Genomic DNA, 15,251 nt, shown 5'->3' with positions numbered 1-15,251 from the left:
TTTTAGACCTTAGCAATAATTTGATTGTTTCAGAAGATAAAATGTAACTGGAGGCGGAGCTTTCTTTCCTGTATGCCCCATTATACCCGGCAGTCACTTTCCAAATTGTCACTCAGAGGCTTATATTAATTATAAATGCTTGGCTGATGACTAAGGCTTACTACTAGCCAACTCTTACATTTAAACTAACCCATATTTCTTACCTATGCTTTGCCACGTGGTTCATGGCTTGTTACCTCATTTTCTACATGTCTTGCTTCCTCCACGGCTGGCTGGCTGGCATCTGCCCTAGCTCTGCCCTTCTTTATCTCTGTCTTCAGTTTGAATGTACCACTTAACCTTATTCTGCCTTGCTATTGGCCAAACAGCTTTATTATCAACCAATGAGAGCAACACATATTCACAGCATACAGGACATCCCACAGCAATAAAACTTCTGTTTTGCTTCTAGAATATTGTTCTCTCAATTTTCCTCCTCCTTCATTGGTATCTCCTGTTTTGTCTATTCTGTAGGATCATTTTCCTGCTCTTTTCCCCCCAAATTGGCATGCCTTCCTTTTTCCTAATGATCTCATGCATTCCTGAGGTTTTAAATAACTGTCTATGTGTCAACTCCGAAATTACATATCCCGTTCTTTCGTTATAACACCAGCCTGGTTTTTTAGCTACATGTTTTATATTTTTACTCTGACACCTAATCTATAGTATGATATATACAAAACAAAACTCTTGTTTCCTCATTCCCTTTCCATCTCCTTCCCTGGTCTCCTCCATGTCAGTAAAAAGTACCACCATATATTTGTTCAGGCCATAAACCTCTTCAAGAAATTTCTGTTTCTGACTGGCAAAATAAATAAATAGTCAATGAAATGACTCCTAATGATGTTCTGCTATACCTAGATCAGAGCCTAGCATCGTCATCATTGAGGTTTCATTCAGCAACTGATAGGAGCAGATACAGAGACCCACAGCCACACATTAGGAGAGCTTGAGAGCTTGAGATCCTGAGGAAGAGGGGGAGGAAGGAATGTAGGAACCAGAGGAGTCAAGGACACCACAAGAACACGGCCCACAGAATCAACTAACCAGGGCTCCTAGGGGCTCACAGACTGGAGCGACAATCAGGGAGCTTATATGGGTCTGACCTAGGTCCTCTACATATATGTAATGGTGTGTAGCTTGGTGTTTTTGTGGGACTACAAACAGTGGGAGTGGGGTCTGTCTCTGAGTCCTTTGCTGGCTTTTGGGACCCTTTTCTTCCTACTAGGTTGCCTCGTCCAGCTTTGATATGAGAGTATGTGCCTGGTCTTGTTATAACTTGTTATGCCATGTTTGGTTGATTTCACTGGGAGGCCTGCTCTTTTCTGAAGGAAAACGGAGAATTGGATCTGGGGGAGAGCAGAGGTGGAGAGGAAGGGACTGGGAGGAGCAGGGGAGAGGGAAACTGTAGTCAGGATGTAATATATGAAAGAAGAATAAATTAATTAATTAAAATAAAGAAATTCCTGTTCCTTTTTCTCGTTTCTCTTCACTTCCATCCCTTCAGCAGGATTTAAATATATCGCTTAAAATTATATGAACCCATTTCTCAACACCCTGACCTCCGCCACTTTCATCTAAACAACTGTTATCTCTTGACAGTGTTGTTGGTTGGGTCCTCTTAGAAGCAGATACTGAGAGAGAGAGTTTATTAGGCAGCACATTTATTAGGAGGTACCCCTGGGGTGAAGAGGTAGGGTGGGGGAGTAGTAGGACCCATGGAGAAGTAGAACATCTATGGCAATGTGCTATGCTGGTAGCACCTGTGTGAAGAGCTATGAAACTAAAATGACTTGTCACTTTGGTTTTGACCATACACATCAGGCCTTTCGTCTGACTCAGTCATTGGAGTCATGTTACATTGAGAAAGGTGTGTATTCAGTGAAATGGCACTCAGTAGCTGAGAGGGTCCCTGAAACACCACCCGGTAGAAGCACCACTGCTGCCTCAAGGGAGTCCCTTTCTGCAGGGAGAGCTGGAGGGACATCACTGTCTACAGTAGGACACCCAGTGCCACTAGCTTCTACCCCTTTAATGCACTTCTTACTTCCTTTGTGCTTAGGCAAACACATTCCCCTGTTGGTGTCACGATCTCTTTCCATGTGGATGTGAGACATGAACAGATTAGGAGCTAGGGTAGGAAGGGCAGTTTGTACTTTACTTCTTGTTCCTAATCCCGATAGTTTTTCCTCATAAGAAAACTTTAAAGGTTTTTTTAATTTGGAATATATCCTGCAACTTAAGAGGACAGAACTCCATCTCTATAGAGGGAGTACCACCTTTGAACTGGTGCTTTTGTTATAACTTCAGTGTAGGTCTAGTTAGTCTGTTATGATAAACCTGAGTCCTCTATTCCCCTGTTTTTCTTCTCTCTTAATTCTGGCCATTATTGAGAATAAAGTATTGAAATTCCTATGATTTTATATAGCTCTCTTCTGTCTAGTTCTGTCTTGCCAATACACACTAGGTTAACACATTAAAGATAATAACCTCAGAAGTCCTGCCCATGTTTCATTAAGGAATGAAAACAGCACCTTCTTCTTGGGTTAATTTAACAAGAATGAGCCTAAATTTCAATTCTCTGCCTCTTCCTGGGTCTGTAGTCTGGTTGCTTATCTACCTGTCTAATCTGTCTGTCCCTGTTGCCTGTAAGTTGTGCCTTATGTCAGTTATGCCCCTGAATCTCTGACTGTCCCTAACAAATGACTTTCTTCTGTATTTACTAAACAGCACAGTAAACATGGCGTGTGAATGGAATCAGTGATACTTCACAGAAATCTTTAACAGAATTTTACAAGAAAAATTACTTTACTGGCCCAAGCTGACTCTTGAATAGCAAACAGTACTGCAGATAGGCATCATCAAGCTATATCCACATTGCTTCCAACATTTATGGTAGACATTGGATGCTTCCAGCCTCTTGGCTGCTTTTAGCAAATGATTACAACACACATACACAAATACATTACTTTGGTTCAGGGTAGAAAACTTCATTATTTAAAATTCAAACTATGTTTAACTTAGATTGTAAAAGTTGATTGCCCAGAAAATCCAAGACATAGTAAGATTGGTTACACTGTTTTCTTAAAGGCAGGTTAAATTTAAACAGGCTGAGTATTATCTTAAATGATCTCAGTGTTCATTATTAACTTTGCTGTCGGGTCTGCCAAAAGTTAAGACTTTTTGAATTAGAGATATTTTCATAAAAATTTATTACTATACTTTCAGTGTTGCCCATATGTTTATATGTGGTTTCTCATTAGGTACTTAAATGTTTTAAATTGTTGTATCTTATTGTTAACTGAAACCTTTGTAGTAGTATTGTCTTTTGTAACCTGTTTTCAAATTTCAAGTCCTCCTTTTGGTTAATATTATAATTATATAGGTGGAGTTTCTCTCTGTTCCAGCAGCCACTCCCAAATAACCAGACTGATACTTATTATTAATTATAAATGCTCAGCTGACAGCTTAGGCTTGTTTTTTAGCTAGTTCTTATAACTTAAATTAACCCATTTCTGTTAATCTATGTGCTGCCCCAGGCTCGTTTACCTCATATATGAACTTCCCATGTTGCTTGCTCTGTGCTTCATGGCATTTCCTCTGACTCTGCCCTCTTCTTCCCAGCGTCCTCTGTGTTTCACTGTCCTGCCTATACTTCCTGCCTAGCTACTGGCCATTCAGCTTTTATTAAACCAGTCAGATGGCACCTTGGCAAGGACACATCTTCACAGTGTACAAAAAGATTATCCCATAACATATTAATATGGAATATCATTTCCCATCCTTTCACTGTGAGTCTCTTGCAAACAGCATGTAGTTAGGTCCTATTTTTGATCCTCTGCCAATCTCTGGAAAGTTTAATACTTATATGTAAAGTAGTTGCTAATTAGAAAAGACTAATATAATTTGTTGTTTACTTTCTTTGTACCTTACAGCTTTTGCCCTTCATTTCTGGCCTGTCTTCTCAGTTTAGTTGCTGCTTTGTTCTGAAACACTTACATTCTGTATTCACTTATTTATCTGTATATTTTGTAGAATTATGTTTATTGTTACCATGAGGCTTCTGTTTGAATTCTTAGCACACTCGAGTTTGAATTTATAACAGCTTCAATTCAATAAATTAATAACTATGCTCTATTCATATCTCATTTATTGTTGAATCACCAAATTACCTTTATATATTGTATGCCCCAAACATAAGCTTATAATTTTTAAAATATATTATTAATTTCTTAAATTATGCATGCAACAAAATATCAAGTTGTAGCCAGGGTTATTATTGTTTAAGACTACCTATCTGTTTACTTATCCTTTGCAGCTCTGCTTCTTCCTTGGGATTGTTGCTTCATTGGTCCATGAGGGTAGAGGGAGCAGGAGTAGGGAACAGGGTTTGGGCGGCTGTGGGTCTGATAGAGGCAGCCCTCTGGGAGACAGACTTCAGTGAATCAGCTCAACTTTATTCCAGAGTATAAGGAATATATAGGACTGGGGAGCCTGGGGACAAACCCTAATTTCCATTAAGTGGCATGCTCTATCACAAGGTTTCATCTGTGGCAGTAGGGTCCTGTAGCAGAGCTCCTAGTACAAGTCTTTTAGCAGGAATCTGTGCCAACGGTCAAGCTAAAGATAAATCAGGCAGCTGGCTTAGAGACAGCTTTCAGATAGGTCAGTCCTCAGGGCCAAGGAACATTCTCCAGATAAGGGCAGGTAGAAAGCAGGAAATTTCACAGGGGAAGGAGGGAGTCTTCGTGTCCCTGAGCTTTTGGGAAAAAAAAACTACCAGGCCATGATAGACTGCAACCTCTGACCAGCCAGCAAGACCTTTCAACAATCTTTATTAGGATTTTAATTTCATATGTTGTTAGGTTGTTGTTTAGTGCCCATTTATTTTGCCTTTTTTTTTTTTTTCTTTTTTCTTTTTTTTCGAGACAGGGTTTCTCTGCGTAGCTTTGCGCCTTTCCTGGAGCTCACTTGGTAGCCCAGGCTGGCCTCGAACTCACAGAGATCCGCCTGGCTCTGCCTCCCGAGTGCTGGGATTAAAGGTGTGCGCCACCACTGCCCGGCTATTTTGCCTTTTATCCTGGGCAGGTCTAGTGGTAACAGACTTTCAGCTTTTATTTACTTATTTATTTTAATCTAGGGACATCTTAATTTCTCCCTTGCTTTTGAATGCTGGTGTTGCTGGATTCTTTGACAATTTTTTGTCTTAGCACTTTGAACTTATTAGGCATCTGGCCACCAATGTGATAATAAGCCCTGCTAATATTCTTAGGTGACCCTGTGTGTGTGACTTCATTCTTTCATGTTACTTTCACAAGTCTTTGCCCTTCAAAAGTTTGAAAGTGCTAGGATTACAAGCAATGCATCATTTTGCCCAGCATATTTATTATTTTTTATTGGACCTTCTACCTTAATAACTTAAATAATAGTAATCTAATAATAAATTGTCTAAGAAAATTTAATATGCTTGTTATCAGATCATGTACACGTTTCTTCATTTCATTGACTATTGTTTTATGTGGTTTTATTAGGATATAGCTTTCCATATAATTTTATGCAGTTTTATTGACTATGTAGTTATCAGCATTACACACAATGCTTAGTTACTCCAGAATTTTTTGTTTGTATATGCATTTCCTTGCAATTTTTATTTTTAATTTCTGTTTTTAAGTTTTTGAGACATGGGCTTGTTAGGCAACCAAGAATTTGTTGTGATCTTGCCTCAGTCTCCAAGTGGTGGGAAAATAAAGCCAGGAGGTTAGAGTTGAGCATTTTTAACCCTGTTGATGTTGTTAAAAGGTTGCTGCTGTCTTCTAAAGGTTCTACCTGTTGTTGCCAGCAGTGCGTGTGCAGATTTCAGTATTATCCTCTCACCACACTGCACTCTGAGGTTAAAAAAATAATAACCTGCTGGATGTCATGTGGCACAGGACTTCAATCCCAGCAGCCCTGGCAAGGCAGAAACAGTAGGATCTCTGAGTTTAAGGCCAACCTGGTCTTTATAGCAAGACTGGCCAGGGCTACAGAGGAAGGCCCTGTTTTCCCTCATGCCTGCCCGCCCACCCAAAAAGATCACTTGGCTTTGTTGGATTACTAGTAAAGCTATACAGTTCATGTGTTTTGTTTTCTCATTTCCTATTTGGTTGCTCCAACTGGTCAGTAATGCTGTTCTAATATTTTAGTATACTACTTTTCTTTAAACAGCTTTATTTATTGAGAATTTTTAAACAACAAAATATCTTTTAATAATAATTGACATTAATTTTCAAGTTCTGTGTAGTAAAGCCTGTTTTAGACCTGTAAGTTGTTCTGTAAGGTCTTGTTAAAACATGTTTCTTCTGTGAATCAGGAGCCTTTTGTGGCCGATGAATACATTGAACGTCTTGTGTGGAGAACCCCAGGAGGTGGGTCTCGAGGTGGACCTGAAGCTTTTGATCCTAAAAGGTAAACTAAAAAACAAAATTTCCATAGTCCCAATGTAAGACTACAAATTGTGTTTAGATTAGAGATGACTGTATTGGGATTCCTTTCAGTGTTCATATAAAACGAGTTTAACAGTTTGTCCCTATCTCAAAAAAATTTCTCACAGCATTACAAGTCTGAAATTGTGTTTTTCCTGAAGCACTTTAGCTGATTGAATGAAGGGATTTTATTGACATTAAGAATTTAATTTCTCTGCTTAGCATTAAGTTGAAAAGTCTGGTTATATACTTGTAAAGTTAAACCATGGCTTGGTGTGGTAGTGCACACCTATCATCTCAGCAATAGAGGCTGAGGCAGAGCTGGGAGCTGGAAGTTAGCCTGGAATCCATAGCAAAACTCTGAGCCTGAACAAACAAATAATAATAATAATAATAAAAAGTTGACTATGTTCTTTTAAACCTAACAGCTGTAAATCAGAGAAACAAAGTCATTGAAGTCTTTTATGTGTATTTTTTATTGTGCATTTACCTTCTTGATTTTTAAATGCTAAAGTTTGTTTGGATATTTAATGGGAATTCTTTGAGATTTTCCTTTGCCTTAGAGATAATCCATTGCAAAGTCAATAACAACTGCCTATATTTCCAAATGCTATGTCACCTGTTAAAAGTGAAAAGAAAATTATGACATTGCCAAAAGTTTTTTTTTTTTTTCATTGAAGAAATTACAACAAGATACTGTAAGGAAAATGAACATGCTCGTCCTTGTCTCACCAAACCCTATTAAGACCTTCCTGAAGGGACCTGGTCATCCCTTTTTGATTAGTAATAGTCAAGTTGATTGTATTATTACTGTCCTCTACCAGGCTATTAGAAGAATTTGTGAATCATATTCAGGAACTCCAGATAATGGACGAAAGGATTCAAAGGAAAGTAGAGAAGTTAGAACAACAGTGTCAGAAGGAGGCTAAGGAATTTGCTAAGAAGGTCCAAGAGCTCCAGAAAAGCAATCAGGTATACATTTGGCTGAGACTATACCATATTTTCATTTTTCTTAGGTTGTAATATTGTTGTGATCTTGCCTTTTCAGCTTTAGGCATTTGAAGAGTCAAGTCAAAGTATAATAACTTCTAACTTTCTGGTCCTGTGTAATAAAATGATGTATTATTGCCTACTGTTGGCATTGGTGTGCTCATTGGGTGGGTTTGGAAGCACAGCACTCCTCTTTCCAGGTTATGACCCTTGCTTCAGCTCTTGAGTAAGCGTTCACAAGATTGACTGACTAGTCCATAGACCTGTACTTTGAGAAACTCCTTATTAGAATGGATGTTTAAGAAGTTGTTTTAATTCTATTTAATCATAAATATGACCAGATCTGGATCAGGTGTTCCCCTAGAGCGGTGGTTATCAGTGGTTCTCAACCTTCCTAATGTTGTGACCCTTTAATACAGTTCCTCATGCTATGGTGACTCCCAACCGTAAAATTATTTTTGTTGCTACTTCATAACTATAATTTTGCTACTGTTATGAATCATAATTTAAATATCTGATATGCAGGATGTCTGATATGGGAGGTGTCATGACCCACAGGTTGAGAACTGCTATCCTAAAGAAATTTGATTTGAGTAGTTTCACAAAGGGCATTAGGATATGCCTCAATGCAAGTTCTACTGTAACTGGGAAAAGCAGGTAGAGAGCTCTCTTTCTCAGTCCATTTTTCAGTAAATTCAGTAAAACCAAACCACTAGTCTGGCCGCAAGGGCTACACATGCCAGACTTTTTAGCTCCTATTAGGTCTTGGGATTGATCTAAATGTCTAAATCTCTTTCCCTGGCTTGGTTTAATTTGGAATTTGTCTTTTCTAATAGTTTGAAGAACATTGTTGAACTTTGTTCACTCTCGGGGAGCAAGCTCATTTCTGCTATAAGCTCATTCATGTCCTTTTATTTTAAGCATATATGGCTATGGTAAAGTATTTGATTAAAGAAATCAATAATTTAAGTGTGTTTTGAATAATCATGGTGACAGTTTTCATATACTTCTAACAGAGTTTTGCCTTGATTAATAAAAATAATATTAATAGTTATGTAACAGACTGGAGCCAGTCTGTCTGAGTTTGAATTATAGCCTGACCACTAAGCTAATTGTGTAATCTCAAGCAATTAAACATCTCTGAGCGTCATGCTTTTATGTGTAAAATGGGTTATGATAACTGAATAAACATATTGATAGTAATATATAATTGATAAGCGATATATTTAGGATAGTATCTGATGCAAAGCAAGTCCTTAATAAATGTTGCAGCTTTTCCCCCTCTAAAGATTAGAACAAAAGTATCCTACTGAATTATCAGCAGTTATCAATTGTCCTGCTATTGGCAAATCTAAGGAATTGATTGCGTTCAGTTTTTTTGTATTGTAGGACAAAGGAAAGAGAATGCAGAAAGTATTATCTTTGCTTTAGTAGAATAATTTCTGTAGTCTATCTTGTTTTCAAAACTTGCAAAGAACAAATTGATCACAGATTTACTAGTGTCACTTGCATTTTGGTTGGAAGTGTTAAGGCAGAGTCTTGATATGTAGTGGAGATTGGCCACTCACTTGCAATTTTCTTCCTATCTCGGTGTCTCATGTGCTGAAATTACAGGCATGTACCACCAAGCACAGCTAAGTATTGCTTTTTAAATATTTTTAATGTTAATATTTTCTTTTTAATCAGTACCCTTCCACTTCTAATACGTTTTTTTCTAATCTTTTCAGTTTAGTAGCGAAAGTATTTTTTAAAAGTCCAGTCCCATTGAGCTGGGGAGGGGCCTGTGTGTAAAGGGCTTGCTCTGCGAGCATGAGGACCCGAGTTCTTGAAGAGCTGCATTTGGTGGCATTCATCTGTAACCCAGCACAGGGGTGGGGTGAAGGGATGGCGGAAACAGACAGGAGGAGCCCTTGAGCTTGCCGGTTGCCATGACAGTAAGCTCCAAGTTCAATGAGACTGTCTTACAGTGCAGTAGAGGAAGGCATCTGGTGTTGACCTCTGATCTCTAAACTGCATTGCATAGGCAAGCGTACCTCCCCACATGCATGCTCTCCCCTCCCCTAGGTCTAGTCCCTTTGATACTCAATTGTTTTCACAATCATTATTTAGGGCTCTTTGGTGCCTATGGTATAAAAGTTGGAAACTTGGTTAAGAGTTTTCAGATCATGCCGTGCTAATGAGTATGAATTGTTTTATGGACCTCATCTATATGTTCTGTGTTAGGGGTTGGTATAGTAAATATGTTTTTACTGTGTTAGGGGTCAGACCCAGGGACTTGTTCATGATAGGCAAGTGATCTACCATTAATGCCCTGAGCTGGTAGTTTAGTTTTGAGAAGTATTAACTTATAAACTTAATAACTTACAAACTTCTCTGATTATATTCTCTGTGTGCACATATTTCTAGGTTGCCTTCCAACATTTCCAAGAACTAGATGAGCACATTAGCTATGTAGCCACCAAAGTGTGTCATCTTGGAGACCAGTTGGAAGGGGTAAACACACCTAGACAACGTGCAGTGGAGGCTCAGAAGTTGATGAAATATTTTAATGAGTTTCTAGATGGAGAATTGAAATCGGATGTTTTTACAAATTCTGAAAAGGTAAGCATTGTCCGAATAAAAGCAATAATCAAATTTTAATTGGTTTGCCTTGTATTTTTAAAAAGATTTATTTGTTTGTGTGGGAGCTTCATACACCTGTTAACAGTTGCCTTGCATTTTTATTTATGGAATTATAATTCATTATAAATGCTGGGATAACTATTTTTAAGTATTTCCTTATCCTTTTACTTTTAACATTAATGAAATTTACATAGTCTTTAATAGTTATATACTATATGGTAGTAGACCTGACCTGAATTGTTGAGGAGCTGAACTCTTTTTATAATGGAATCCACAAGTCCTAGTTTCTTCTATTTACTTGAATAAAGATCCCTTACAAAGGATTAAAGCAAATTAGACCATGATCATTGAAAACTCTTGAGTTAGTTTTGTTATTTTTTTCATAACATAGCCACTTAATCTTCATCTAAAGGTACCTTTATGTTATTGGTTGTTCTACAATTAAGAGAAAGCAACTTAGCTTGCTTTCCTCCCTTTTAGGGAAAAATAACAATTTATGAGAAAAAAGATAGTCTCATGAATCTATATGCTTGTTGTATTGTTACCCACTCATTTGTTGAATGCAGTTTTACTGATTTATTCCAAATTTACTGTGTAGAACATTAGATTTCAAGATGTTAAAAACTAAATGTTAATGAAGTTTGTTTTGAATTAAGCAACATATTCTTATGAGTAGAACTCTGTAAAACTAAAAGATTTATAATATCTATATATAAAAATGGTTACATGTCAGTAGATAATCCCTCTAAAGAAAGACAGTGTTCTAAAGATTGAGTTTTGAGAATTATAGTATAAAGTAGTCCTGATAAATATCATAGTATTGTTTTATATTTATGTGGTTTATATACAAGAATGTATATGAGACTTGAACAGCAAATTGCATTTCAGGATGGTTGTGGAATTTTTAAGCTTTTTTTTCTAAATCTTAATAAATATAGTATGAAAGTACCGATTTAAAACATGAAAATTATATTTTCTATTGAATGAGTTGGATGTAGTAAGACTGATTCCTTGGATTACTTTTGGTTGTACCCGTTAGATTGTATGCTCTAAACAAAATACAACTATCTTAACCAATATGTTAGCCCATTTTGGTTTTTTTTTTTTTTTTAAATAGATTGTTTTTAATATAATATTATGATTATGGTTTTTCCTCCCCCAACTCCTCCTGAATCCTCCCCACTTTCCCACTTTCCCAAGTCTACTCCCTTTCTCACTTATTATGATACAAGCAGGTATCTAAAATAATTATTGGGATTATACAAAAATTATTAATAAACAATTCTGATTATATTCTCTGTGTGCACATATTTCTAGGTTGCCTTCCAACATTTCCAAGAACTAGATGAGCACATTAGCTATGTAGCCACCAAAGTGTGTCACCTTGGAGACCAGTTGGAAGGGGTAAACACACCTAGACAACGTGCAATGGAGACTCAGAAATTATTATTGTCATCATCAAAGTTGTTATTATTATACAAAATAAAAGCAAACCAGTATAAGACAAAAAACAAAACAAAACAAAAAAATAAGCCAAAGAAAAAGTTCAAAAAACATACAGATTCAGATTCACACATATAGAAATTCCATAAAAATATAAAACTGGGAACCATAATATATACAAAGGACCTATAAAGTTAAAAATAACAAAAAGCCCTTACAAAGCATTATGAGACAAAGTTAAAAAACAAAACAAAAAAAAAAAACCTTACAAAGTGTTATAAGACAAAGAGCCTCCAAAATGCCATTGTGTTCATTCTGTGTTGGCTATCTGCTGATGGACATGGGGCCTGGCCTTTGTATACCGAGTGAGACACAGTTAGATAAACCTAACTTTTCATTATTGTGAGTGGTTATCAATGGAGAGAGCTTCTGTTTTAGGATGTGGGCTTGTGTCCCCTCCCCATCTCAGCACTGGGACCCCATCAGGTCCAGACTTGTGTAACCACTGTGCATGCTGTCATAGTTTTTGTAAGTTCATGTATGTGTCAGAAGGTCTTGCCATGTTTAGAAGGTCTTGTTTTCTTGCTGTTTTCTCCGGTTCTTATAATCTTTCCGCCTCTTCTGCAGGGTTCTCTGAACCTTGAAGGGAGAGAAAAGCTAGAGATATCCCATTTAGGACTGATTGCTCTAAAGTCTCACTCTTTGCAGTGTCCAGTTGTGGGTCTGTCTATTATTTCCCATCTAGTGCAGGAGGTAGCATCTCTGATGATGGCTGAAGAGACATTGATCAATGGATGTAGCAGAACGCCATTAGAAGTCATTTTATTGCTACGTTCCTTTTGAAACTCTGGATAGAAGTAGCAAAAAGTATATTTACATTGACTGATTTTTTTTAACTTGATTTATATTTACTTGAATGTTTACTCTTTAATCCTTAAAATTTTAAAGTTACCATCAACTAATCACATATTTCTTGATGTTACTGTTGACTCTTAACCCCTTTAGGTTTTAATCGAAAGAAAACCATCTTTACATTGTTAGTACCTTTCTTGGTTCCTGAGTCATCATAATTGGAGACTCACAGTATTTAAAATAGTTTCTCTCCTTTGCTTCACTTTGACTTGTAATCCCGTTTTTCTTGGTCTCCTGTGCTCTGTATACTTTATTCTGCTTTCCCCACTTGGCTTTGTTTTGTTCTTGTCACTTGGTTATTCTTTAATAATTCGGAGTCATCAGTTTTTGGGCTGGCACTTTAACAGCTAGCCATATGTTACAATTGCAAATACGGGGACTTGAGAGTTGTCTGTTCTAGGAGACACAGGTTCAGTTCCCAGCATCCACATGGGTGGCTGACAACCATTCATATTTCCAGTTGCAGGGGAGCTAATCTTTGTGGGCACCAGGCATGCACATGGTACACATACATATATGTAGGCAAAAGCTATACACATACTTTTAAATAAATAAAAAAATTAAATTCATATGTGACATTAGATTGACAATTATCAAATAAACTTCTGGCTATCTCAGTTTCTGAATTTTTGCCATTTACTTTCCAAATGGAAAGAAAAGGAAAATCACCCACATAGCTCTAAAGAAGTGTGACTGTAGGAGGAATTAGAATTAGATAAAATGCCAAACACATCATATTACTTTTTCTTTTTCCTCTCTCTCTCTCTCTCTCTCTCTCTCTCTCTCTCTGATATATGTGTATTTTAAAAAGCAAACTCTACTTGCCTATTCTTACTACATACATTAAACAAAGTTTGCAGTCTTTTAGGGATCTTATACTTTTTGCTTTAAAAAAATCTGTTTTATATTTATTTCTGTCCATACACGTATGTTTGTTTTCCTTCTTTTCTTCCTTTCTTTCTGTTTTTTTTTTAAGATGAGTTCTTGTCCAGGCTGTCCTCAAACTCTCTACATTGCCAAAGATGATTTTGAATTTCTGCTTCCTTTATCTCCTAAGTCCTGGGTACAGTTGTATATCACCACACTGGTTTTTATAGGATGCTGGGAATGGAACTCGGGGCTTGTGTATGCTAGGCAAGCACTCTACAAACTGAGCTACACCTTTTTCTTAGAGTAGTAGTTTAGTGCTTTTTGTGTGTAAGACCTGATGACTGCTTTAAACAGTTCAAATGCAAGCAATTTAAAGTGATATTGTAAACAATTCTTACCAAACAATTAGCTCTGAGGATTCAGTAAAAACAGCTTTTCCGAAACAAAACTGTGGTTCTTCTACTGCATCTCGCAGAATTTACAAACAGCATGCTTCCTAAAAGGAGTAAGAACAAAATCCTGATGGAAGCAGAGCTGGCTGACTGGTAGCTGTGTTCTGAAGAGGATACTGACTAGGAAAAAATGGTGGGCTTTGCTAGTAAGACTGAGCAGCATGGCCAGTAGTGCGGCTGCAGTAACACTTACACTCACATGTGTCAGGGTTCTGAAGAGAGCACATGGCAGCTGAGATGAGTGACTTGCTGACTCAGACAGGGAGAGGTCTAAAGCAGCAATACTACTGTGGACTATTGCATGGAATAAGCAAGAACAAGTCCTGCCACTATCCCTTGCCAGGGGTCACATAAGCTCTTAGAAATATCTATACTAATGTTCTTAGTCCTTCCTTTATGGTTCTATGAGTCTTCATGTAAAACAGTATAAATCATCATGAAGTCAGTTACTAAAATGGTGTGAAAATAAAAGTACTAAATTGAAATTTAAAGGAAAAAGTGGCCCCTGTATGACTTCCTTACACTTTTTCATAAATAAGCATAAATGTCTGTAATTTAAAGAATTTTAGAAACCTTGCCTAAATTCCTTTATTCAACTTGAAAATAAATCCTTGAAAATATAAACATATTTCATTTAAGATACTGTATTAAATTGTATCTTTTTTGTACGTTATTAAATCATTCAACTTAATATATGCAGTTGTCTACTCTAAATCTTCTCCTCAAGTCTTGTCTGTTTTGTTTGACCTCATAAACTTAGAAGAAATTTCCACTTTGCTTTTGACAAACAAGGATTTTTAATTTTTTCAGAGAGTAAAATTGAATTGCAGACTTTGTTGGGGGAAGAATTGTGGCATCAAGAAAAAAAAAACCACAATATTTTAAGCACCAGAAAGATACGTGGTTGGCTTTTGAGTTGATATGGTGTTGCCCCCAAGGCTTTAAAGAAGATTGTTTGGGTCAGGCGTTATGGCTATGTATTACTCTTTTCAGCTATACTATTAATTTTTGTAATCTAAGAGTTCTTTTTAATTGTTGCTTTTACTTATTTCTAATAGATAAAGGAAGCAGCAGACGTCATTCAGAAGTTGCATCTGATTGCCCAGGAGTTACCTTTCGATAGGCAAGTTTATACCTCAAGAACTTAATAGTAAATATAATTTATGGGATAAAATTGCATTTTTCCTGTATTTTTCTTGCTCATTAAGGCAGCAAGAATTTATTGAGCACCTCATTTGTATAAGATACAGTGTAATATAATGATATACCTTGAAGTAACTTCATTGTTTTTTGAAAAACAAAATTGATGAAGGAGATCTTTTAAATTGACAAAGTAAGATTTTGAATTTTCCTATTTGGAACTTTGAGAACCAGGGTTAACTTGGCTATTCAACTCTTTTTGTATTAATAGACCAGGATTAAATTGGGGGAATTCTGGTCACCTTTGAAAAGCTGGTGAGAG

At 36.8% G+C, this 15,251-nt stretch overlaps 1 protein-coding gene across 3 annotated transcripts in view; it reads left to right on the top strand.

Annotated features, from left to right (window-relative positions):
• Exoc5 (exocyst complex component 5) overlaps positions 1 to 15,251 on the top strand; it is a 56,302-nt gene that overhangs the window by 8,010 nt on the left and 33,041 nt on the right. For all 3 annotated transcript variants that reach the window (XM_076544891.1, XM_076544892.1, XM_042284758.2), the window contains exons 2-5: positions 6,389 to 6,483; positions 7,325 to 7,472; positions 9,897 to 10,091; positions 14,848 to 14,912. In XM_076544891.1, the coding sequence (XP_076401006.1) occupies positions 6,389 to 6,483; positions 7,325 to 7,472; positions 9,897 to 10,091; positions 14,848 to 14,912 (503 nt within the window). The remainder of the gene's footprint in view (positions 1 to 6,388; positions 6,484 to 7,324; positions 7,473 to 9,896; positions 10,092 to 14,847; positions 14,913 to 15,251) is intronic.

Source organism: Peromyscus maniculatus, chromosome 9 (genome assembly GCF_049852395.1).
Source record: "Peromyscus maniculatus bairdii isolate BWxNUB_F1_BW_parent chromosome 9, HU_Pman_BW_mat_3.1, whole genome shotgun sequence".
NCBI lineage: Eukaryota > Metazoa > Chordata > Mammalia > Rodentia > Cricetidae > Peromyscus > Peromyscus maniculatus.
This window is presented reverse-complemented; position numbering and strand designations above follow the sequence as displayed.